We start from the raw sequence: 25,381 nt of genomic DNA on the forward strand, positions 1-25,381 counted from the left end.
CATGGAACCCTGATGTTTATTTCTCCCTTACTCTCCAAAAAGTAACACAAAAGTCTCAGGAATAAATTCTCCAATTAGTTTTCCTGGTGATGGAGACGACCTCTTCAGGGTATTTGTTCAGTTCAGCTCTGCAGCCTCACTTGAGCAACTTTTACTTTGTACTAAGAAGCTGCCGCAAGGATGTAGGAAAGAAAGTACAGGTAGGTGCACCTTGCTTCCTAGCGGATGGCTGTCTGGAAGGAGATTGGACCCTAAGAGTGAGATGCAGAACTGGAATGAATGAGCAAAGAAGAGGAGTTCAGATGAGTTGCCTGAGGCACAAAGATGAGGTCATTGTGTGCAGCAGATGGATATGAGACAGTTCAGTGAAGGAAGGCGCATTCAGGAGCAGCCTTGGAGTATATAAATGAATTGTGAAGAGAAAGGGTGAATGTATAAACATGAACTAGTCCTCTATTTGCAGAATTTAGTCTATCACCACAGGAAACCACGAATGCTGATGATGACATTATCAGGTAGAAGAGTCTGAAGTACCACTGGAGATAAAGGACATCTTGTTAATTGGCAGTCAAAAGAGGCATCATGGGAAAGGTGACTGAAGTGGAGCCTCAAAATATGCGATGAAGTATAATTCCTCTGCCTTCTCTACAGTTATCAGTGTTTCTATTGTAAAGGGGGAGAGACGCATCTATGAAAAGGGGCTACAAGTCTTCTACCCTCTCTGTAACTATCAGCGTGTCTCATGTAAGAGGGGAGGGATGCATCTATGAAAAGAGGGTACAAATCTCTGCCCTCTACACAACTATCAGCTTATCTGTGTGAGGTGTGAGGGACCCATCTACGAAAAAGGTTTGCTAGTAAATTTACCTCAACTAACTGGAAAACTGTTCTAGGCAAGCAGAAATAGAAATTTCATCCCTGAGCACTAGGGAGGAAATAAAATGAAGTATTAGGAGAACTAAAATGAAGAGTACATGTATGGAACAATGGGGCTCATATTTGTGTGTGTGTGTGTGTGTGTGTGTGTAAGAAGTAAGTCATTCATGTGAAAATAGTAAAAAATAATACTTCTCCTTACACTAGATCCTAGCCAATATAAATAGGAGAGCTCTATTCTAATTACATTGCTTTTCTTAAAACAAAATAGAGGCATTGCTATCAGGGTCAATATTGGAAATTTTTTTATATTCAGATATAAAGGGAGTATACCTTATCTTTAATGTTCTCTGTATTCCAGGAAAATTTAACCTATAGCAGGAAAATCACTGCCATACCATATTTTAACTACTATATGGCCACATTTTCCTTGGAACAATACGCATGTAATTCCAATCAAATTCTTATTTAAAATGTCTTGCATTGAACCTATTCTAAATGGCTAGAAAGATGATGGGCACAACATGAAGACACCCAGAAGAATGATAACATGAAGAAAGCCAGAAAGCTGGGAACTTTTTAAACCTATCAATGGTTAAGTACCTGCTACTTTCATTTAAGAAACAAAAGTATTTTATGGGCTATTACATGCTCTGTAAAATATAATCATACAGCAGAAATATCAATTTACATACCTTCCTTTAAATCCAGCATTTACCCTGAGCAAAATCTGCAAGTGAGGCTAAAAAGCTCACTATGTCCAGGAAACAGAAGGAAACTTGTTCAGTTCAGAATGCACCAGAACATCTGAGCAGAACATTTAAATTATATGCTCAGGCTGACAGCAAGCATATCCAGGGCAGAATCCTTAGAAAGTAGGAGACAATTTCCGTCATCATTTGATGTAGATTGCCTATTATATTCTCCACGTATTATGAAAAATAGATTTTGAGATATTTTCTTGACAGTGGGGAGACTAATGGAATCTGGTGACTATTTAAGATGTGCAGGGGTTTGTTATAACATGGTAATAGAAATACCAATTGTACTGACAGGTTAAAAAAATCTTTCAATGAATGATAATGAAGTTATTTAAATGTGGGCTCACTTGCAAACATTTTCCAAACCCTAAATTATTCTCCCAGCTTTAACCTCATGCATCTCAAGATATTAAAAAGTGAATTCTGTGAGGCAGTCCATGAGCCTTTGGCTTTGTGAGCTATTTTTTTTTATGCCACCAAATGCATAAGGAGCAATGAAAGGGATTGTTCCTACTGATTTTAGGGTAGATTCAAAATATAGATTCCACCAATGTTTTAGTAATACTCCTGTACTTTTGGCCCCCAAGCTTTACTGGGAGGCCTGAGCCTTTACTTTGTGACCTTGGCAATATTTCTCTCTGTGTCCGACATAGGGCATCTTCCGTTTTTAGGGCTCTCATGGCAAGAAATCCAAGTTGTGAAGATATACTGTACAGCTTTGTTAGAGGTGCAGCTCAGCTTATCCCAAGGTCAGAATGTGTCCATGAAGGTCAAAGCATCTCCACAAGAACAAGGAACCCTATTTGTGCCAGCTCTGTCCTGGGCAGAGAACTTATGGATGAACAAGGATGTGTTCACTGCCAAGAGAGCACTAACCATCCAGGATCAGGTGCCATGAGGAGGTTTCTTAATAAAGGAAAACATAGTCATTACCACCCATCTTAAGAGTAAATAAAACACATGAAAAACAAAAATTTGGAGAAAAAGTATACATTACTTCAGATATTTTTCAGAGAAGTGGGGTCTCAGAGCCTACAAATATCAACAGGCAGACACAGTCACAGCTAACTAGATCATGAACTAACCAGAGAAAATTTCCACAATTCAGGTTCTGAAACCCTGAGCAGAAACTGGTGAATTGCTGGACACCGTGTGGACTGTTCTGAGAGTCACAGGTGACATTTATCCCATTGTGAACTTTACTGCCACAGGCTCTATTAGGTTATCACAGTGACTACAAAAGAAAAATCCTTTGTACTTCCAGGAAGGGGAGGGGAACATAACTACTGGAAAAATTACCCAAGCATGTGTCCTTTTGATTTTTAAGTCCTTGAGTAAAATTTTACATATGTATCAGTTTCCATCTAAATTTTTATTATATTTATTATTATATTATAATAATGTTATGTATTGTACCATTTTGGTACATGCATGCATTCTGTTCCTAACAAGGTCACAACCTAATCTGTTGGGGATTTATGAATCTAACAACCTGCAGAAGGAGATACACAGCCACAACCTCCTCTTGCCATGCATCCTACCTAAGCAGGGGATACTTGAAACACACTATTAAAGTTCACAATACAGGCCCAAGTCACCCAAAAACTGAGACTTCATCACAGGCTATCACATGGTCATCCCTTTCTACCTTCTCACCATGTTGCAGAAAGCCAATTGGCAATATTTTCTTTAATCACAACTTTGTGTCAGCCTTTCCAGTATAGTGGGAGACAAAAAGCAAAACTGAACAAAGACAAAAGTAAATATATCATAGTTTGAGAAACATATATGTATATGATTACTATTTCAAGATTTTTAATAGAAAAAATCGGTAATGCACAAGAACAGATAATATTTGAAAACCAGTATCAGGTATCAAAGCGGACATCCAAAATCTCAGAGAACATCAAGTGGCAGAATTTCCCACAAAACAGAAACTGCATCTAACTGACATACTCAAACTTCAGAAGCAGTCAGGGAGTGGGGACAGAGTACCTATAGAGAGAAAAGATAACAATGATGAAATGTTATATCTAATCTGTGCTTTAACAGGAAAGAGTACGAGGAAACATTTTGAACACTGAGAGAATAGCAGCAACTTAACATCCTACATGCTGACAAATCATTAATAGGAATGTCTACAAACTTTGTCCGGTAGGCAAAAAATGAGGGATTTGTTGCCAGCAGACTTGCTTTGAATGGAATGTTAAAAACTGTTCTTCAGAGTAAAGGAAATTGGTCTAAGTCACAAACTCAGGCCAACAGAAAGGAAGAACATCAGGGAAGTAGTGTGTGAAAGTGCAGTTTCTATTTTCTTTTATCATTTTCTTAATCAACCTAACAGATAGCAATTTATAGAAACAATAACGACAACTCTATATTTGTCCACAAGTGCTCACATATAATGAAAGGTGCGTGTTCATGCCTAAGTTCAAGGAGTAATGGTGATGACAACACTATGCAGCAATTGTTCTCATGAGTCAGTACGGTGTCGCTTGAAAGTGGACTTAGAGTGCAAGTAAATGTGTGCTAAAATTCTAACTTTAAAGTAGTGAGAAGAAACATAATTTACAGGCCAAAGAAGGAAAAAAAAAAAAAACTAAAATTATATTGAACATTCAAATAAAATGACAAAAGATAGGAAACGTGAAATAGAACAGGTGGCACAAAGAACAAGGAAAACAATAGAGAATAGTAACAAATATATGCAGAATTATATTTTAAAATATCAGTGTTCTAAAAATGCCAAGTATGTATTTATGTGTCTGTCTTCTCTTTGCTAATTTCATATTGTGGTGGTTTAATTCATGTGTTGTCCATAAAGTTATATATTCTGAATGCAAGGTCCCCATCTGATGTCAATCTGGGAATTGGAGCCTCCTTGAGCAGTGTATTGTTGGGGGCAGGCTGATGGGTTTTTAGCAAACTTTCCCTTGCCAATGTTTGCACACTCTTGTGCTGATGTTGTCTCCCTGATGTTGGCCAGGAGATGATGTCCACCCTCTACTTATGCCATGGTTTTCCCCTGCCATCATGGAGCTACTTCTTGAGTCTTCAAGCTAAAATAAACCCTTTTTTCTCACAAACTCCTCTTGAACAGGTATTTTCTGTCAGAAAAGTGAAGATGACTGCAACAGTAAAATTGGTACCAGGAGTGGGGTCATTGTTTCTAGAAACTTGTGTGCTTTTGGCCTTTTGGAACTAATTTGATGGAAGAATGTGGAAGGATTTAAACCTTGGCCTAAGAGATGCCATGCAGAGTTGAAACTACAGCTTTATGGACTATTCTGGTCAGAGCTGAAAGATCGGAATACAGTAAGCACTATAGACTGTGGGGTTTGGCTACTAAGGGGAAGGAAGAACTTTTCTAGACTGGGCTAGAAGCGGTTTGTGTTGCTTGCTGTCCTGTCTGTGTCCTGAGTGCTTGTGTAGGGTTTCAATGCACAGAAATGGACTGGTGTGAGCATAAGGATAGGGCACAGAAAGAAATGAAATCTTTGGTTTGAAACTGCTGCCAATTCAGCTGCAAATCTTTGAGAGCTTACAACCATTCAGATTGGGCCTGTCTGTATCGGGACAATAAGAAGAATGCCAACTCTAAAAGGGCCTAAATGCTGAAGGAATGTCCTGTTCTTCAGAATCTCCTTTATTCCTCCCTTGATTAAGAAATGTGTAGCTCACCTGGTACTGTGGAGTGTAACAAATGCAGAGAAAAGAGGGTCATTTGATGTGTAATATGGTTTTGTATTTTGGAAATGGCCATAGACAGTGTGAAGCAGGCTTGTTGGATTATCTACATGGAAGATTAATGGAGTCATGAGGATGAACCACAGGTTTCAGTGGAGACCCGATGGAGAGGCCAGGACTATGGGATGATTTCCATGGAGAGCTTTCAGCACCACATGAAGTTTTCAGGGATTGTGGGTAGCCTAACTAGAGGGGTGGAATTGGAATTCCAGAGACTTGTAACTGGTTACAGTGATAAGATTTGGAGATTTTCTACTGACTAGAGTTGTCGGACTTGGATCTACAGAGTTTGATGTTTGTCTTGTATGTTTTAAATAGTGTGTTGTTTGAATATTTCTTTGCTATGTCCAATACCATCTTTTGCAGTGTAAATGTTTATTCTGTGCCGTTATGGTTTTTTTTTTCTTTTTCATTTCTTTTCTTTTTTTTTTGGCATTATGTCTCAGTTAAAAGACCTTGGACTATGAGAATGTTTGAACATCACTTGGATTGATAAAACGAATGGGAACATTTAAAGTTGAACTCAATATATTTATTTTTACATCATTTATTGTTAGTTTATGGGGTCTTGGGGTGGAATATTGTGGTTTTATCAGGGTGTCCTCAATAAATTTTTGTGTTCTGAATGTTAGGTTCCAAGTTAGTGGCAATTTGGGAACAGGATCCTTCTGGAGGTGATGTATTATTGGGTGTAGGATGATAATTATTTTATCTAGCTTGCCAGTGTTTGGCATACTTGTTTGGCACACTCTCCTGTTGCTACTGTCCACCTGATGTTGGTCAGGAGATGATGCCCACCCTTTGCTCATGCCATCATTTTCCCCATGTGTTGACAAGAATCGAACATCAGGGGTCCTTTTGTTTTGTTCTTTGAATCTGTTTTCATTAAATGGAGTCTCACTGAGCCTGGAGCTACAGAGCCTCTGATTTTCTTGTCTCTGTCATGCTTAAGGTTAGGGTTGCAAGTGTGTATGGCTACACACAAATTTTTATATGGGTAATATAGAATAAAATTAAGGCTTTCATACTTATGTCACAAGCTCACTTACCTACTGAGTCATCTCCCTGCACCCCCCCCAAAAAAATTTCTGACCAAGGCTGAAAGCAACAATAATCTGGTTATGTAGACATAAAAATTTAGAAAGTGTTGCAATAACGTTTGCATTGCTGGTAGAAATCACCCAACCAAGAGTAGCTTGTGGGGAAAGAAAAGAGGTGTATTTTGTATTACAGGTTTGAATGGGAAGCTCTATGATGGCAGGAAAAATGATGAAATGGGCAGAAGGTGGACATCACCCCATGGTCAACATAAGGTGGACAATAGCAACAGGAGAGTCTGCCAAACACTGGCAATGGGAAACTGGCTATACTACCCATAAGCCTGCCCCCAACAATACATTCCTTCCGGGAGGAATTAATTCTGAAATCTCTATCAGCTGGGAACCTAGTATTCAGAACACCTAATTTTATGGGGACACCTGAATCAAACCACCACATGCCACCCCACCCCCATAAACTGATATCCATACATGATGTAAAATAAAGACCCCATAGTTTTTTTTTTTTTATCAATCCTAATGATGTTCAAACATCTCCAAAGACCACTGTCTTTTAATTGAGCAATAATAGCACCCTCCCTCAAAAAAAAAAAAAAAAAAAAACCAACCATAATGACACGGAATAAACATTCACACTGAAAAAGATGGCATTGGGGCATAGCAAATAAATATTCAAACAATACGAGATTTAAAAGAGCCAGGGCCAACATCAAACTGTGTAGCTTCAAGTCCAACAACTCTAGTGATAAGCCAGTGATAAGTCTCCAATTCTGGTAATTCTTGCCAGCAACACGTCTCTGGAGTTTCAATTCTGCCCCTCCAGGTAGGCTACTCACAGTCCTGGAAAACTTCATGCGGGCCCACAGCTTTCCTGGCATCTCCACTGGGTCTCTGCTGCTATCCACGGTTCAACTCACAGCTCCACTGTGTTCCCATGCAGGCATCCAGCAAACTTGCTTCACACTGTCCATGGCCATTTCCAAAACACGAGACTGCATTTTAAACTCTATGACCTCTCTTTTTTGCAATTCATTATACTCCACAATAACAAGTAGGGTACCAATTTGTTAATACTTGGGGGAATAAGCAGACTTTGAAGAATAGGACACTCCTTGAGCACTCAGGTCCCTTCAGAAGACTCTACATTCTTCCTTTTGCCCCAGTGAAGATCAACTGGCCCAATCTCAATAGTTGTTATCTCCCAAACAATTTGCATGTGAACATGCAGCAGTTTAGGCCCAAAGGTTTTTGTTTTCCTATGCCATATTCTGCTGCTCACATCAGTTGATTTCCATGCAAAGCCACCCTACACAACTTCTCAGGACATGCACATAATAGCAACATTTTCACACAAACTGTCTCTAGCCCGATCCAAGCAAAGGTCTTTCTTACCCTCATAAGATAAACCTCATAGTCCATGGTTCATACTACATTCAAGTCTTTTAACTCTGACCAGAATAGTCCATCAAGCTGTACTTACAGCACTCAAAGGCATCTCTTAGGCCAAGGTTTCAAATTCTTCCACATTCCTCTTGAAAATCAGCTCAGGTGTCTAGCAGCAATCCCACTCATTGGAACCACTTTACTGTTGCAGTCAGGTTTGCATTGCTGGTAGAAATCACTGAACCAAGAACAGCTTGTGGGAAAAAAAGAGCTTTATTTTGTATTACAGGCTTGAGAGGGAAGCTCCATGATGGCAGGGAAAACGATGGCATGAGCAGAGGGTAGACATCATCCCCTGGCCAACATAAAGTGGACAATATGAACAGGAGAGTGTGCCAAACAGTGACACTGGGAAACTGGCTATAGCACCTATAAGTGTGTCCCCCAACAATACACTCTCTCCAGGGGGCATTAATTCCCAAATTTCTATCAGGTGGGAACCTAGCATTCAGAACACCTATGTTTATGGAGGACACCTGAATCAAACCACCATAGAAGGCAATTTGACAACACATTGTCTCCATTTAGTCCATTTCCCCCATTCTCACCCCTGCTTAACTCTTTCCAGTAGTAAAACTCCCTTCACTACATTCATGTCACTTGTAATGTACTGTCCTCCCACCTTTCCCCTGCCATATCTCATTTGCCCCTATTCTAACTTCCTGGTCTCTACAGACACTCTATGTAAACACACATATCTGAAAATCCAAACCCAGGATCCTCATATGAGAGAGAATATTCAGGGTATGGTTTTCTAGGCACGAGTTACCTCACTCAAAATATTTTCCAATTCCATCCATTGTGCAAATATTGCCATTTTAATTTTCTTTACAGCTAAGTAAAATTCCATTGTGTGTATACACCCCATGTACTCATTGCACTTTTGACTGCTTCCATCTCCTAGCCATTGTGGATAGGACAATAACGAACATGAATGTGCAAGTAGCTCTATCATGGTGTATTCAGTTCTTTGTGTATACGCCTAGGCATGGTATAGCTGGGTGATAGATTAATCCTATTTTCAGGTTTTAAGGCACCTCTAAAGTGATTTCCATATGGATTAGCTCTGCCAGTTTACATTCCCACCAGTAATGAATAAGTGTTCATTTTTCCCAACGTCTTCACCAGTATTTGTTATCATTTATTTTCTTTTTTTAATACTTTTATTAATTAGTTTTGTATTCAGGAAATACAGTCAGTTTGGTACCATTATTAGGCTCATCCATGACCTACCCCCTTTCCATTGGCCCCTCCTTGTTGATGTAAATGGGTCATGCATTGTGGATTTAGCCCACAGTTATGGGTAGGGTAAATGTCTCTGCATATGATGACCCAGCATGAGGCTCTGACATTCTTTCTGCTCCCTCTTCTGCAAAATTTCCCTGAGCCATGTTGGGTTCATTTTTGGTCTGCTTCAGTGATGAGGTGTTGGGGGCCTCTGAGGCTCTGGCTCTCTGATTTGGTAGGAGTTGATTTTTCTCTGTGTTGGTCTCCTTCCCCCTTGTACTGGTATCCAGTTCATCAGGAAAATAGCACCCTTGCTTGTTTCGCCAATTTTTCTTAGTTTCAGCTGGGGCCCTTTTGAGATATGATGGGGTGGCTCTCGCCTTAGGATCTACATCTATCTGAAAAAGAGAAGCAGATTCTCCAATGGAGAGTAAGTTATCACCAGGACAAATGATATAACCCTTACTTTTTTTATAGAGAATTTAATGGGTGTAGGCCTTCTTGTAGCCCATGATTGATGATAGCTTGATATTGGAGAGTTTGGATATGGTTCTGATGTCGTTTGTTTTCTTGATAACAGACATTCTGACTGGAGTGATGAAGACTCTCAAAGTATTTTTAGTTTGCATTTCTCTGATGACTGAGGATATAGAGCACTTTGTTATATTTAATAATCATTTGTATTTCCTCTTTTGAGAACTCTGTTTAATTCCATACCTCATTTTGGTTAGGTTGTTCATTTTCTTGATATTAGGGTGTTTTTTTTAGTTCTTTGCATATTTCAGTTGTCAGATCTTCTGTCAGATGTGCAGCTGAGAAAGATTTTCTCACATGCTGAAGGCTGATGCTTCATTAGAAGGATAGTTTCCTTTGCTGTTCATAAGTTTTTAAGTTCATGAGCGCCCATTGGAATATTGTTTGTTTTATTGCCTGGGCAACCAGAGTCTGATTCAGGAAGTCTGTATTTGTACCTATATCAACACTGTATTTCCTACTTTTTCATCCAGACATTTCACAGTTTCAGGTCTTATGTTGAGGTCCATGATTCATGCTGAAATGAATTTTTTGCAATGTGAGAGATAGGATATAGTTTCATTCTTCTACATGTAGAAATCCAATTTTTCCAGTATCATTTGTAGAGGAGGTTTTCCTTTTTTGCATGCAATTTTGGCATCTTTGTCAAAAATTCAGGTGAATGCCATTACATGGAATTATGCCTGGGCCCTCTATTCTATTCCAGTGCCCCGACCCGCGGGACCTAGTTATTCGTGAGGGCACCAGGAGGACCTTAGCCTGTGAAGAAAATGGGCGAGAGAGGGGAATGGACTCAGGCAAACCAATGCTTGTCGAGAGTCGTTTATTCAGCCAGAAGGCTCATCTTTTAAAGTCAGTTTTAGGTAGGGGAGGGGTAAGGGGAGTAGAGGGTGAGACAGTACAGAATCTTCTTGCACAAGACAGGAATCATATGGAAGACATGAATCATATGGAAGGGGGTCAGGGTGACCTAGGTGGTGGAAGGTTACAAACTCTTCTTGGCCTCAGGCCAGAGACATTGTGGTTGTTCTGGGGAGTCATAACTCAGGGGCCTTGATACTGCAGGCACAGAGCAGAATGTTTGTTCTTTAGCCAGAATGCAGCAGGGGTGGAGGAGGGGGTAAGGGAAAGATGAAGCATTTCCTAAGGGTGGTCCCCAACATCTCCCCCTCTCTTATGTAAAAAATGAGGCAAGTGAGGCAGTCACTGCGATCCCCTTGGTCACATGTTAACAATATTTAGGTTTTAGTGCCAATTGTTTGCCACATTCAGTGGGTCCCAGGGTAGCCCTGAGGATGTTAAACAGGGAGGCAAGCATCCCCCAGGGATCGGACAAATCCATTATATTATTTTGGCAGGATGTTTCTGTGGCCAGAGTGTCTAGAGTGATCCCAACAGTAGGGGCACAAACGGGACCTGAGCCTGTTAGAAAGGCAATGCTAGGCCCTTACCCGTCATTGGGTCAGCCTCCTCTCAGCGAGGTCACCCTGTCTTAGGTGGGCCAAGACTTAGTCACCTGTTCCGTCACTGACTTACCAGGTCACTCACTTTGTGGCAGCGCAACGCACCTCTCCCTCAGAATAAGCCGATAGGGTCCTCCCGGGATCCCAAAGGACGGACCTTGTATGTTAAAAAGATGACCTTAAGTATTTGAAGTTCTTTTTGTAGCCAATAGTGGGAGGGGGATCGCAGAGACTTGAACCATCACATGGAGGGACGGGACCAGAATTTCCACTGAAAGGAGGGTTTTTGCAGGGTGGTAAAGTCTAAAGGTTGAGGGGGAGGGCCGGCAGGTTCTTTGGCTGCATATGTGGTGGAGACTTCTTCAGTTTTCAGGCGATGGTAGTGAACTTCCACCGGCTTGATGGCGGCGTCCACCTGATTCTTAATGAAACTGGTTAGTCGTCTGAAGGCCCAGGGGCCAAAGGAGATAAGCAAAAGGAATCCAAAAAAGGGGCCTAAAAGACTAGGAAGCAAAGTAGTTAGCCAGGGAGATGTAGAGAACCAACTTTTGTAATATGACTCTCGTTGTTCTCGGGCTCTCTTTCTGTCCTCTAGATTTCTTTTTATTTTGTTAAGACTGTTTTGTACCAAGCCAGTCTTATCAGAGTAGAAACAACATTCCTCCTTTAGAGCCACACAAAGTCCACCTTCCTTTAGGAACACCAAATCTAGCCCCCTCCGGTTTTGGAGTACAACCTCAGAGAGCGAGGCCAAAGAGTCTTTGAGATCTTGTATCCCCTCATGTATGAGGTTAAGATCTCTGTCCACTAAGGCACTGAATTGTGTAAAATGCTGTTGGGAGGTTACCAGCGAGGTAATGCCTGTTCCTGCTCCCACAACACCAAGTCCCAGGAGCACAGTCAGGGTGAGGGCAGTTAAAGGCTCTCTTTTTGGTCTAATGGCAATGCCTTGATCTATAGTAGTTGTAAAACTTTCAGAATCATGAATGAAAAATCGTGGCAAAACTATAACTACAACACAATAGTCCTTAGTCTGTAAAAAGTCCTTGTTGACAATAAAGGGAGTCAGCCCTGTGGAACAAGCAAGATAGGAGTTACTAGGGGCTTTAGTATATATAAAGGAGTCATTGATAATAGTAGTTTGGTTGCATACCGGTTCAAGAGTCAGAGGAGGGAACATATCAGGGCCTAATAGACACAGTCAAAGGCCGAAAATGGATGCAAGAGTAATACCCACCTCTGGGGCAGAGTGCCAGAATAATCCCTCTGCATTGTTAGTAGACACAGGCGATGTAAGGATGGCAATTCCCTCATAAAAGGGAGGTATTGGAGAGAAACAAATCCAACATTCCTGGTAGGCAGGATTACTAGTATTATGGATAGCCTCTAAGGAGCCATTGACCAAGGAAACAATAAGATCAGAAGAGCTTGGGGGTCCTTCAGGAATGGTGGGACGAAACAAGGTATGTGTAGACAGCCTATTACCCTTTTATTTTTTCCTCTCACGAGAAGACACTCCAACTGCTGTAGGGGACTGGGTCGAAGACATCAGCTCATTTACTACTTCCTGCTGAACGGGACACGAAGTGGAGACTTGTTGCAGCTAGAGAATCTCTCCTAGAGAGGGGAACTATTTTAATGTACCACAGAGTGTAGGAAGATAATCTTGAAAGAGAACTTTGGAAAGAAAGAATAAAAGTAAGGAGTTACTGAGAAGTGAGCACACAGCAAACTGGTCTTTTTGTAGGTCGAGGGAATCCAGGTAGACAGGCTTGGATCATCTCAGGACCATCTGAGGATGAGTTGGCTGAGAATTTTTTTTTTTTTTTTCAGAACTGTTCATTAAATGACAGTAGTATTTAACATGGCTTGTAAAACAGATGAGCTGTTAGCAGAGTTATCAGAAACATATACATAACATTTAATCTTGACAATAAAGAGCTATTGGGTGCCATTAAAGGCTATACAAATATATAATTTTGGTCTCAGAACTTATTTTTATATTTTAGATTTGAAAATAACCCTTTGAACATCTATAGTTGTTTTTCTTTATTATCGAATTAGAACTGTGAGGAAAAGATATCTTAATGTTTATTTGTTTCCCCTCTTGAATAGCTCTTGTATTACTTAATAGGCCATTCATATACTTAAGCTATTTTTTTTGTCTTTGGTTATACATTTTTCTCTGAGTGTTTAAGACCACACAGATAGCCAAAAGTTACAAAAGTTAATTAAGGATTAATCTGGATTCATTAATGGCTCTCCAAAGAGACTTTAGGGACACAGGAGTAGCCCCATAGCTTACTGGTGTCTTTTGCCTGTTAGGATGAGTCAGGACCATGCTGGCCAAGTAGTTTTCCCTTCTTTGGGAAGTCAGGAGGACTGATTGCTCCTCAATTGTGATTCTCCTGTTTCACATTGTACACCACTTTTGTTTGGGTCTCCAAATCCTCCCTTCTCAGGAAGACAGGTGACTTACCAGGGGGCCAGTGTAGAAATGTCCCATCATCTCCAGTGGCCTCATGACATGGAAGCACAGGCCAAAATATTGACACTTTTTACTCCGATGATTCCAATTGGCTTTGGCTTCTACATAGGTGATTAACACACTTAGAAAGGAAGTTACACCAGCCTGGATGTACATACATATAGAGCACATTTAATTACTGAAGTAGATTTAACTAAAGAATGGCACAGGGCTTCTAAAATCATTTTGTCCTATCTCTAAAATTTTTGTTGTACTGTGGTAGCATAAGCCATATATCTGAGGTATAGAAAGTAGGCACATCTCACATTTTAAATATCCAACATTTATAAATATAGGCAGAACCTGTTACCAGTCTTTAAAACAGTACCAGTTGATTTACAAACTTAACTCATTTAACTTAGAAAACAAGTAAGACAGTATAAGGTCTTAGCACCTGTGTGAAAACATCTTTGATTAGTTCAGATACCTGTGTGGGTACAAATTACCCAGAGAACATTGGAAACAGAACCATGAAGCTTGAATTTTTTTTTCTTTTTTTCTCAGATGAGGACCATTGTTTGAGCATGAGGCTGTGCCCTAAAGTAGGGAATATCTCTTAAGGGTTAATTTTGTTATAAACACTGGACTTAAGATGCCAAAATTGAGACAGTTACTTTACATACAACAAAGTAGAATCTGGTCTTTTCTGAACCCAAACATCTAGCTAAATATGAATATAACCCTTGATAAATCTTCTTGAAAGAAAAAACATTATTTGACAACCAATGATTTTGGCTTACTTGATAGCTATTGATTTTATGTACCACAGAAATTTTTATTAACATAAAACAATTTTATGTTTTACCCATGACTTAAATTTGATAAAGCTCAAGCAAACTATCCCAAAATACTTCAGCCTGAAAATTTCTTTCTTTTTCACATCCGCACACCTTCATCTACATACTTTAACATTCTGATCTAAGTACTACTCAAAAGGCATTTTTAACAAGCACTCTATGTCCCAACATTGAAAAATTCCTTCCCAGTTTCTTTCTTTTTGGGGCATTCACGAACCCAACATCCTCTTTCCTTGCAATACATACATTGATCCTTCTCAAGGGGCTTCCTAAAGCCCTCAGGTTCCTTTTTCCTTGTTTGCTTGTTGCCCAGGTACCCTGGCTGTTTAAGTCTTCCTGATCCTGATGCTCTTTTTTTTTTTTTTTTTTTTCCCTATCACTGTAGCCAATATCCTAAGTTTCTTTCTTGTCTCCTTTCCCATTTATTTTCTCTCTCTTCTGCTTCCTTTCTTTTTCTGTCTTTCTTCTCTTCTTTTTTCTCTCTTTCTCTTATGATAAACCTTTTTAGCTTCCTTAATTATGTCTGCCAAAGCTATATCTTGTAAACCCTCCAGATGTTGTAATTTCTTTTTAATGCCTGGAGCGGACTGCCCTATATATGTCATTGTTATCGTTGCCTGTTGACCCAGAGAAGTAGGGTCAAAAGGAGTATATCTCCGGTGAGCCTTCACCAAGCATTCTAAAAACATAGAGGGAGGTTCTGTAGGCCCTTGGAGGACCTCTCTTATCTTAGCCAGATTCGTGGGGCGGTGGGCAGCCCCCCCTGAGACCTGCCATTAGAGCCCAGCAGTAGACTGTCAGTCGCTCCCTACCTTCTGCCAAATTGTAATTCCATTCAGGTCGGGTGAGAGGGAATCCCGCATCAATCTCATTTGGAAGCTGGGTAGGCTGCTCATTTGGGCTGGGGCATGCTAGGGTCAGGGGGAGGACCAAAGGCTTGTAGGGGCAGGGCCACGGTGGAATTAGGTCCTTTGGGACTTTGGCTTTTAGTCCCTGCAGCGGGCCCATCTCTTCCTCCCTCGGCCAAAGCTGGAGCGGGGAGAGCAGGGGGAGTAAGGTGGGGGAGATGGAATCAGGGCAGAGGGCCACTCAGGAGGGCTCACCCTAAGACTATGTGGAACTCATGTTTTATATTGGTTGATTATAGTTTGTGTCCCTCTGATGTAATTTGTAGGATTCCACATATAAAGAGCCCAAATACCACTGTAAACACACAACATAGGTTTATTGCTTCATAACTTATTTATGTGCAGGCATGTATTTAATGTGTATGCATAGGCATATTCATGCCAACCCAAGAAAGTGAATCAGATGACAAACTCAAGATGTACTTTCTCCTTTCCTTCAGTCTCCTTTCTTTTGCCTCTGAGTCTTTCTTTCCACTGCTGCTTACAAAGCTTCCAGGTTCTTCTGTCCTACCTCCACTTTCTATATTCATGCTGGGAGACCACTTTTCATTCAGATTTACGTGTATGCTGATGAGGACTGACCTCCAGTCATCAGGCTTACAAGCAAGAACCTTTAACTATTGATCCATCTTTCTGGAAACCCCTCTAAAATGTCTTAAATTTTTATTTATGTGTGATGGTAGTATGTGTTATGGGGCACGTGTAGAGTGGTCAGAGGACAACATTCAGGTGTCTGTGCTCAACCTTCTTTAGGGCAAGGACTCTTGCTGATTCCAGACTGAACAAGATTGTCAGACTAGTTGGCATGCAAGATTCAAATTTTCCTGGCTCTCCTGCTCAGTATCTAAAGCTCATGGGGATCACATATGAATAAGCCACTTTGTATCTGGCTTTACTTGGGTGTTGTGGAATTAAAACCTCAGCCATCTTTGCAAACAACTTGTCTTTAACTGCTTTGAGGTATCTTCCCAGCTCTATATTGCTTATTTATTATATTTTGTTTTCATTTATTTTTTTGATATATATATAGAGAGAATGGGTATTCCATTGCCCTCCAGTCACTGCAGACTAACTACATATGCATATGTCACTTTATGCATCTGGCTTATGTGGGTTCTGGGGAATTGAACCTGGGTCCTTTGGCTTTGTAGGAAAGCACCTTATGGCTAAGCCATCTCTCCAGTCCTACATCATTTATTTTTTTTAATGTAATATACTTAGAGTTTTTAAACACAATAATGTATTTAGCAATGAAATTCGGGCTAAACAAGGCAGAGTTTCAAAATCTTCATTTCCCAATTGCAATCCTTATGTCTCATTCTTTGATGTAAGTCCTAGATCTCTTCCTCTAAAATGTAAAAGAATAAATTCAGCTACATTTTAAAATGTTGTAACAGCTTCATGAATGTCTCCCCAGCAAACTAAGTTGACATAATTTTCATTGATTAAGATTTTCCTTGAGGGTTCACATTATGGGTATTATTGAGCAATGGGCAAGGAACACAAAAGGTAATTAAAAAAAAATGCATTAGAAAACGAACAAGAAAAGCTCTCACATATAGGGTATTTATTATGTACCAGTCATTTCCACTAAGCACTTTTCTGGATTAATTTATCCCATAAATGATTCTGTCTTCACTATTTCATTTGATCATATACAATTATAGTAGGGAAAATCCAAACACATGTTTTACTTCTGCAGATTTTGTTTTGTTAGTCACATGCTGTTTGGACCCTTTCTTCATGAGGCATGGGAGATTTTGCCATCTCAAAGATGTCATAAGTTCATGGGAGGTTGGGAGGATGCCTCTGAAGTAGTGTCTCCACTGCTCAAAGCAGCTTAGCTCAGCTCTGTCTATTTAGCAAATACTTAGCAGGGACAAGCTTTCAAATGTTCTGATAATCACCACTTATGATCTCCTTCTTAGAAGTACAGAGTAAGGCTTAAGGATCAAAAGCAAAGGAAGCAAACTTGTTTTTAATCACTTACATATGTATTTTACTGAAATCAGTTTTTCAAACTTTCAGCTTCTTCTAATATAGTGTAGGGGTTGCCAGGAGTTCGGTTATTTTTTAATCTACATATAAGTCAATTTATACACAAATCATAACACCACAAATAATTATTCAGAATATTTTAAATGATACGAACTTAAAATCCATAGACAAATATAGCATATCTTACATACTTCTATGTATACATATCTTAAATACCCTGTATTTGATTTGATTTGTTTTTGTATTTATTTTGATTTTTCCTTTTGTACATACACTCACTATGTAGTTAGCACAAGTGGGCATTTTTAATATATAATTTTATTTATGTATTTACAATCAGAGAGAAAGAGAGAGTATGTGTGTAAGTGCATGCAAGAGAGAGAATATATGGGCATCATAGGGCCTTTTGACATTGCAAATGAACTACAGATGCATGTTTTACTTTTGACATCTGGCTTTATGTAGATGCTGGGGAATCAAACCCAGACAAACAAATTTTGCAAACAAACACCTTTAAGTGCTGAGCTCTCATGTTTGCAAATTATATTTGTTTCAAATACTTTTGCTATCCTTCTTTCCTTAGGTAACCAAGTTATTGTCTTTCTTTTGCATTTTTTCTTATGATATTGTATTTCCCAATGTGTGTTGCTTGAAACACTAATCTCATTCGGTATCACTTAATAATAAATCCTATAATCAAATATATTTGGAAACCGCTACATGATCTTAGAGGGACAGTGTCAGAATCATGTAATTGTGATAAATTATGAAGTAAAGGGGTACTATATTTTATGTAATCAAGCATTTTCCCACCTCTTTAATCTTGGGGATCTATTCTCTAAAATGCTGAGGGATGGCATTTAAAATATTTTAACAACTGTGGCAATGTCTCACCATCAGCCTACCGCTGACGCTGCCTCATCTGCTCATGCATAGTCCATGGTCTTTGGAAACTACTGCTCCTGCCAAGTATCCCTATGAGGATCACTGGGAGCCTCTGACACCTGCTAATTAGAGGCACAGCACCACCCCCAAGTATACTGTTCCTAGTGTACTGAGAATGAAGCTACTTGGGCAGATATTTACCAGCAAGTCCGTGTTCTAGCCTTGGTACTACAGCAAGTTTCTGGAGGCTTTCTTCTGTGCCAGCCCTAAATCTTGTGTTTGTCAAATGGTGTGGAAACCCAGGTGTTACCCAGCTGAGAGACCATCTCTCTGATACTGGAGGATCAACTCCTCAGAGGACAGTGCATGAAATGTCCATCAACTAGCTGGCAAACATTTAATATTTTCATTCCTGTGTCACGGTGGCAATCTATATCAGCCAGCTGTGAGGTTATCTTCTGATACTTGCCGATGCCTTCATTCTAGTTATGAAACTTCATTAGACAACAGTCAATCTATACCATCTGAGTAGGTAAAAATGCATTACTCATTTTATTTTTTTATATCTATTTATTATTACAAATGTCCAATGATTAGACCGACTGCTGTATTTGGAATGAAAAATTCATGAACTTTGGTTCCAAATTTAAGCTTTGTAAAGTTAAGATATAAGGATTGTACAAAGAATAATAGCAGACACCTTAAAAGAGCTGGAACCATTAATGAGTGATTTCAAAATAAGAGAAATGTATCCAGTTAGGCGCTGTGTACACCCTGGAGAGAAATGACTAATGCAAATCTGAGTGGCTCACTCCATACCTTTTGTCATGTTAGGTTTGGACGTAACCATATGCACATGCACACATGCACCTCCCACCCACATTTGCCTATGTAGCATCTCTTTCCTATTTGGGAAAATAATCACCTGGGTACCTGTTAACAGAAATTACAAATATACATAAAGAAGCTGAATAAAAACTAGCAAAAATTTACAGACAGACAAGTCCTAAAACAGGTACAGGAATGCTATGGTATGAGTTGAGTGAAGCCCAACATCAAGTCCAAGTGAAGAAAAATATATTAGGCATTTCTTTAGAAGTAACAGAAAATCTCCTCATATCAATGTGAATGTGAAGAGGGAAGAAAATAGGAATTTCAGAGGAGTATTTTAAGAAATTTTGTAACTGACTTCCCATCCTGCTCAGCCCTAATTAGACTCATTCAAGTAATTTTAAAAAAGACATTAAAGTAGAAGGAAGTTGAGTTGGGAAGAGGAAGGGTGTCACAGGAAGGGGGACAAAAGAGGGTAATGGGGGTTAATGCAATCAAAATGCATTGTGTGTACAAGAAGCCATGAAAAAAGAAATGGGGCCCTTGGATGAGACTTGTGGAGGCGTTCTGAAGCAGAATTGCTGGCTACCAAATGGAAGATTGTAAGGCAGTCCTGAAGAAATGCAGTTACAAATCCTCTATGCCAACATTGATAATACTTTGCAGAGTTATTTTTTCCCCATTCCTCTGTGGTTTGGAATGCCATCTAAACCCTCTGATGCATTGACCTTTTAGTATGTACCATTTGTGTACAAACTTTCAGAAGAAATGTTTTGGTTCTCAGGCCAGAATATATGCTTGATTCCAGCAATACTTATGTAGAGCTTTCTTGCTCCAGCTCTCTTGAGTTCAGAGTGGACTCTTCTTCTGAGGCAGTTACACAAAGAGGCAACTATTAGTTGTTAGGTCCTGTAGGAATTTGTAACTTCTCAAATTTAAAAGTAAATTGAGGGGCTGAAGAGATGGCTTAGTGATTAAGCTGCTTGCCTATGAAGCCAAAGGACCTAGGTTTGATTTCCTAGTACCCATGTAAAGCCAGATGCACAAGATTTAGCATGTATCTAGAGCTTTGCTTGTAATGGCTATAGGCCCTGGCATGCCCACCCCCCCGTCTTTCTGTCTTTGTCTCTGTCTCTGTCTCTATCTGTGTCTCTCTCTCTCTCTCTCTCTCTCTCTCTCTCTCTCTCACACACACACACACACACACACACACACACATACCTGCCTGGTTCTCTATGTCTCAAACAAACAAATAAATAAATTCATATAGTTTTAAAATTAAATAAATAAAGGTGAGAAGAAAAGATTATATTGTTTGCTTTTTTGTTAACCCACCCTTATTTTCTATGAATTCTTAGTTTATATCCTTGTCATTGCACCTGACTATTGGATCATATTTCTCTCTCTCTCTGATAAAGCTGGTAGCTTTTTGAGAGCAGCCAGTGTGTTCCACTCTACATCTTCATAGTGTCCAGTGAATTTTAGCTCCATAAACATACATGAAGAACTGAATTACACCATGAAGTTCTTTTGTGAGAACAGAAGGCTGCGAGGAAATTAATCCCTAAAATGAAAAATAACAACAACAACAACAAAAAAAAAAACATTGAGAAGGTTGTGAAACTTCACTTCTTACTAAGACATATTTTTCCTCTGAAGTAATGGGAAGAGACTGAATGCCCTTTGAAGGAAGGAACTCACCATCTATCCTATGACTCATGAATAAAAAGACAATTTGTAGATAAATCAAGAGTAACTTATTTTATATTATGCCAAAGATAAAGTTTAGATATGTTACAGCTAATTAAAAAAATATGATTTTTTGGCCAATTCAAGGGATACCCTCATCTCTTAATGTTTTAAAATTAACTGCATCCATTATGTGAAGTACATACTTTAAGGAGCAGCAGAAAGATGGTACTTTAATTTTTACCAATTTAATTTAAATGCAAATGTTAACCACTCACATGATGCTACTGTGTACATAATTAAGCATCATTTTATGCAGCATGAATCATTTAGAAACATCCCGAGAGCCATTCTACTATGTAAAACATGCATTATACTGACAAGCAGCCAGATGACATATACTTCTGTCCTCATTAAAGCTTCTTTCAAATTACAGGTCAACCGATTATGGAACAACCTATGAGAAGCTAAATGACAAAGTGGGGTTGAAGACAATTTTGAGCTATCTCTATGTGTGTCCGACGAATAAGCGGAAGGTAAGAAATGTGTATTCAGCATGCTACTGATGTATGATGTGACATCTGTCTTGGTTGGCTAATCTCTCTTGCTACCTAAAAATCAATTATGCTTAAGCTGAGATAAGAGATGTAAAGATGAACTGATGGGTGTTAAGGTAGTGAAATGCCTGACACATCATAATTTCCAAATAAGCACCTATGAATGGAGGAGAGTGAGAGGTGGATCTGTCATTGCCATTTTAGAAAGGCAGCTGCAGTGTGTCTTACTGAATGGGAAATGCTGGATCCTAAAAAATGATCTCCCCAGTCAGTCACAAGGATTAGAATTAGTCTTGACAAAGGAGAAGAAGGGTGGGATTTTGTCTGATGCTCTCATTTTCCCTTGTCATGGAATACACAGATTAACTAGGATGTAAGGGGGATGCATGGCCAACAACAATGTGGGAAATTGTGAAGTTTCATTGGCAAACTGAATTTTATTTTTTTGCACAACACTATTAACATGGAGTCAATATATCTGTCCAAAAAGTAAAATTTGGTAAAAGTGGTGACTTTAATCTCTTCTGTCCATAGGTCTAAGTTGCCAACAGTTTGGGAATTATCATATAGAACACCCTTATTTGATAGATGAGAAAACTGAGTTTCAGAAAAAATAAATAAATAATGTATGGCCATCTCAGAGTTGTAGGCATCATTGGGACTACAACCTATGTTCCTTCCTTGGTGACCATAAGTCTTTCACTACGTAATTATTCTCTGTAATTCCCTATGAAGAGTGATCTACTTTTCACTAGACAAACTACTTTCTCAGAAATACAATGCTTACTTCTAAATGAAAGAGAAATTTTTATCATGAGAACAGTTCTGTTACACCCACATATTTTTAAAAACTTGTGTTAGCAAAATTTGAATCCTGACATATTATCCCCAAGCATTATGTAAATTATAGGAACTAATAATATGTAACTGGATTCAGAAAAGTGTTGCCTATTAATATATCCTAAACTGGATCCTGTTATCATTATAACACTGTGACCTAGGTTCTCATCTCATATTTCTCATTGGATACAGCTAGTGGACTTGGGTAGTTTCTGACTTCTGGCTTGTCATTCTCAAACCTGACTATAATATTAGAAGCCCTATGCAGTTCCTAAATATGCCAGCCACAGTTCCATCCCTATTGCTCTGGATCAGGGACCAGGTGTTTTGAGAAAGCTTACCAGATGCTTCTGATATGTACATAAGTTTAAGATCTACCAATATGAAGTTTAATCTTTCCTCTCATTCTGAGCATGCCAAATTCTCCAGAAGATACATCATACCCAGTGAACATAGGCTGGATTTAGATGGCTTAGTAAAGACACAGCTAAGCTCAGTGCTAAGCACATGGTCATGGTGAGTTCTTACATCTCCCCAAGCACAGTGTCCTCAAATTTAAAATGGGGATAATTATAGTACCTAACTTGTGAGAGAAACTAGAAGGATTATAAGAAATTAGACATTTCAAGTGAAGTAAAGTCTTAATGATTGTTTTCACTTTACTCTCATTTTTGTATTATCCTGTTCCTCCTGCTTCACATAATTATCGTGAGCAATAGTAGTGATTATATCCTATAAATAGGAGTGTTCAAGAGAAACTTTTGTGATGATAAGAATATTCATCTAAGTGCCCAATAACCTGGACGTAAACAACTTGTGGCTGACATTTTATTTATTTATTTTTATTTTTTTATTTTTTAATTTTTATTAACAATTTTCATGATTATAAAATATATCCCATGGTAATTCCCTCCTTCCCCACCCCCACACTTTCCCATTTGAAATTCCATTCTTCATCATATTACCTCCCCATTACAATCATTGTAATTACATATATACAATATCAACCTATTAAGTATCCTCCTCCCTTCCTTTCTCTTCCCTTTATGTCTCCTTTTTAACTTACTGGCCTCTGCTACTAAGTATTTTCATTCTCACGCAGAAGCCCAATCATCTGTAGCTAGGATCCACATATGAGAGAGAACATGTGGCGCTTGGCTTTCTGGGCCTGGGTTACCTCACTTAGTATAATCCTTTCCAGGTCCATCCATTTTTCTGCAAATTTCATAACTTCATTTTTCCTTACCGCTGAGTAGAACTCCATTGTATAAATGTGCCACATCTTCATTATCCACTCATCAGTTGAGGGACATCTAGGCTGGTTCCATTTCCCAGCTATTATAAATTGAGCAGCAATAAACATGGTTGAGCACGTACTTCTAAGGAAATGAGATGAGTCCTTTGGATATATGCCTAGGAGTGCTGTAGCTGGGTCATATGGTAGATCAATCTTTAGCTGTTTTAGGAACCTCCACACTGTTTTCCACGATGGCTGGACCAGATTGCATTCCCACCAGCAGTGCAGAAGGGTTCCTTTTTTTCCACATCCCCGTGGCTGACATTTTAAATATACAATTGAGTAATTGAATTTTAAATATTACTTAATTTAAATAAGCTTAAATTTATATAGCTACATGTGGTGGATGGCCACACTACCAGACCTCACAGTTCAGTGTTAGAGTTATAGCCTGGCTATTCCTTCCTTACTTACTTACTAGTGAAACATCAGTAATTAAACAATTTTGATTTGCTTTATGCAATCTCAAAATGAGAAACTTGAATTTACAGTCTGTATTTCATAATAAGATTTAGTTGTTGGTTGGCTTAAAATTGATTCTTGTAATCTATATTGATTTTACTGCTTGTTCACATTTTTAGTAAATTTAATTGAACAAGCAAGGAATTGTAAGCTAGGCAAGACAGTTGGCACAGTGAAATAAAGAGAGATATGAGTTAGAATCCAATCTTTAGTGATCCAATTCCCTTCAGTGGTAAAAACATTATGACTCTTAACTGAAAGATTCCTGAAATAATCTTTAGGAATCACTATCCCTGCCTTGATTCATTCTCACCTCCAAACTGAGTGGGACTTTAGCTTGAGTCATTTCCATTTGTAATGTGTTATAATCAAGGCATTTACAGCTGGAATAGTCTTAGATTTGTTCTGCTTTATTTATTTATTTATTTTATTAGTTATATACACAATGTATACAGTCATATTGTTACCATCATTAGCCACTTCCCTGTCCTCCACCTCCACAGGAACCCCCTTGTTGGGGGATATGGGTTTTGCATTGTGGGGTTAGCTATCAGTTATGGGTAGGAGGCAATGGCTCTGTGCATAATGACCCAATGTGTGGCTCTGACATTCTTCCTGCTGCCTTAGCCATGGTGGGTTCATTTTAGGTCTGCTTCAGTGATGAGGTCTGGTGGACCTCTGTGCCTCTGGGTATCTGGTTTGGTAGGAGTTGATTGTGTTCTGTGTTGATATCCTTCACCCTTGTGCTGGTACCAAGTTCACCAAGGAAGAAGCACCCTTGCTTGTTTTGTTTCACCAATTGTTCTTAGTTTCAGCTGGGGTCCTTTTGAGGTTGAATGGGCTGGTTTTTTCCTTAGAATCTTAGAATCTGTGCCTATTTTTTTTTTTTTTTAGTAAGAATTTAATAGGTATAAGCCCTCTTGTAGCCCACAATTGGTGGGAGCTTGATAATGGAGCATGGGCTCATTATTGGATATGGTTCTGACTTGATTCCTAGCTCCAGCTATGGGGTCTATTCCATCTAGCAGATCAGTTAGCCAAATCAAGAGCAACTGGTGTCCCATTATGGCTGTATACCACTATTGTACTTGTGTGCATCATGTTGTTTGCTGCTGAGAAGCTTAGACCATGAGTTGCTTGGACAGATTTTGGTCTACATCCTAAAAAGTCTGTCTTTTAGGATGTAGAATTGTATGGTACCATTGCCATTTGGGTCCAGTTTTTCAATTTTATTTTTTAAAGTAATATGACAAATACAGGTTATGATTATAAAGTTTTCTGTAGCTGGAGAATATACAGTGATGATCCCAAGACCAAATTGGTTTCCCAGGATCCAGACTTGAATAGTGATCAGGACCTTTGTAGAAGCTGCTCAGTAGTTAGCGGCTATGAATTAAGACTTTGAAAACCTTGCTTTCAGAAAAAGGGAAGTCATCATCCCTGATTATGTGAAATTGGCTTTCTCTAGGTTGATACTTCCC

General features: G+C 39.1%; 1 protein-coding gene across 7 annotated transcripts in view; it reads left to right on the forward strand.

Moving 5' to 3' along the window:
* Sorcs1 (sortilin related VPS10 domain containing receptor 1) overlaps positions 1–25,381 on the forward strand; it is a 600,968-nt gene that overhangs the window by 289,077 nt on the left and 286,510 nt on the right. For all 7 annotated transcript variants that reach the window (XM_004659364.3, XM_045156924.1, XM_045156934.1 and 4 more), the window contains exon 3: positions 21,181–21,280. In XM_004659364.3, coding sequence (XP_004659421.2) covers positions 21,181–21,280 — 100 coding nt within the window. The remainder of the gene's footprint in view (positions 1–21,180; positions 21,281–25,381) is intronic.

Source organism: Jaculus jaculus, chromosome 1 (assembly GCF_020740685.1).
Source record: "Jaculus jaculus isolate mJacJac1 chromosome 1, mJacJac1.mat.Y.cur, whole genome shotgun sequence".
Classification (NCBI taxonomy): Eukaryota; Metazoa; Chordata; class Mammalia; order Rodentia; family Dipodidae; genus Jaculus; species Jaculus jaculus.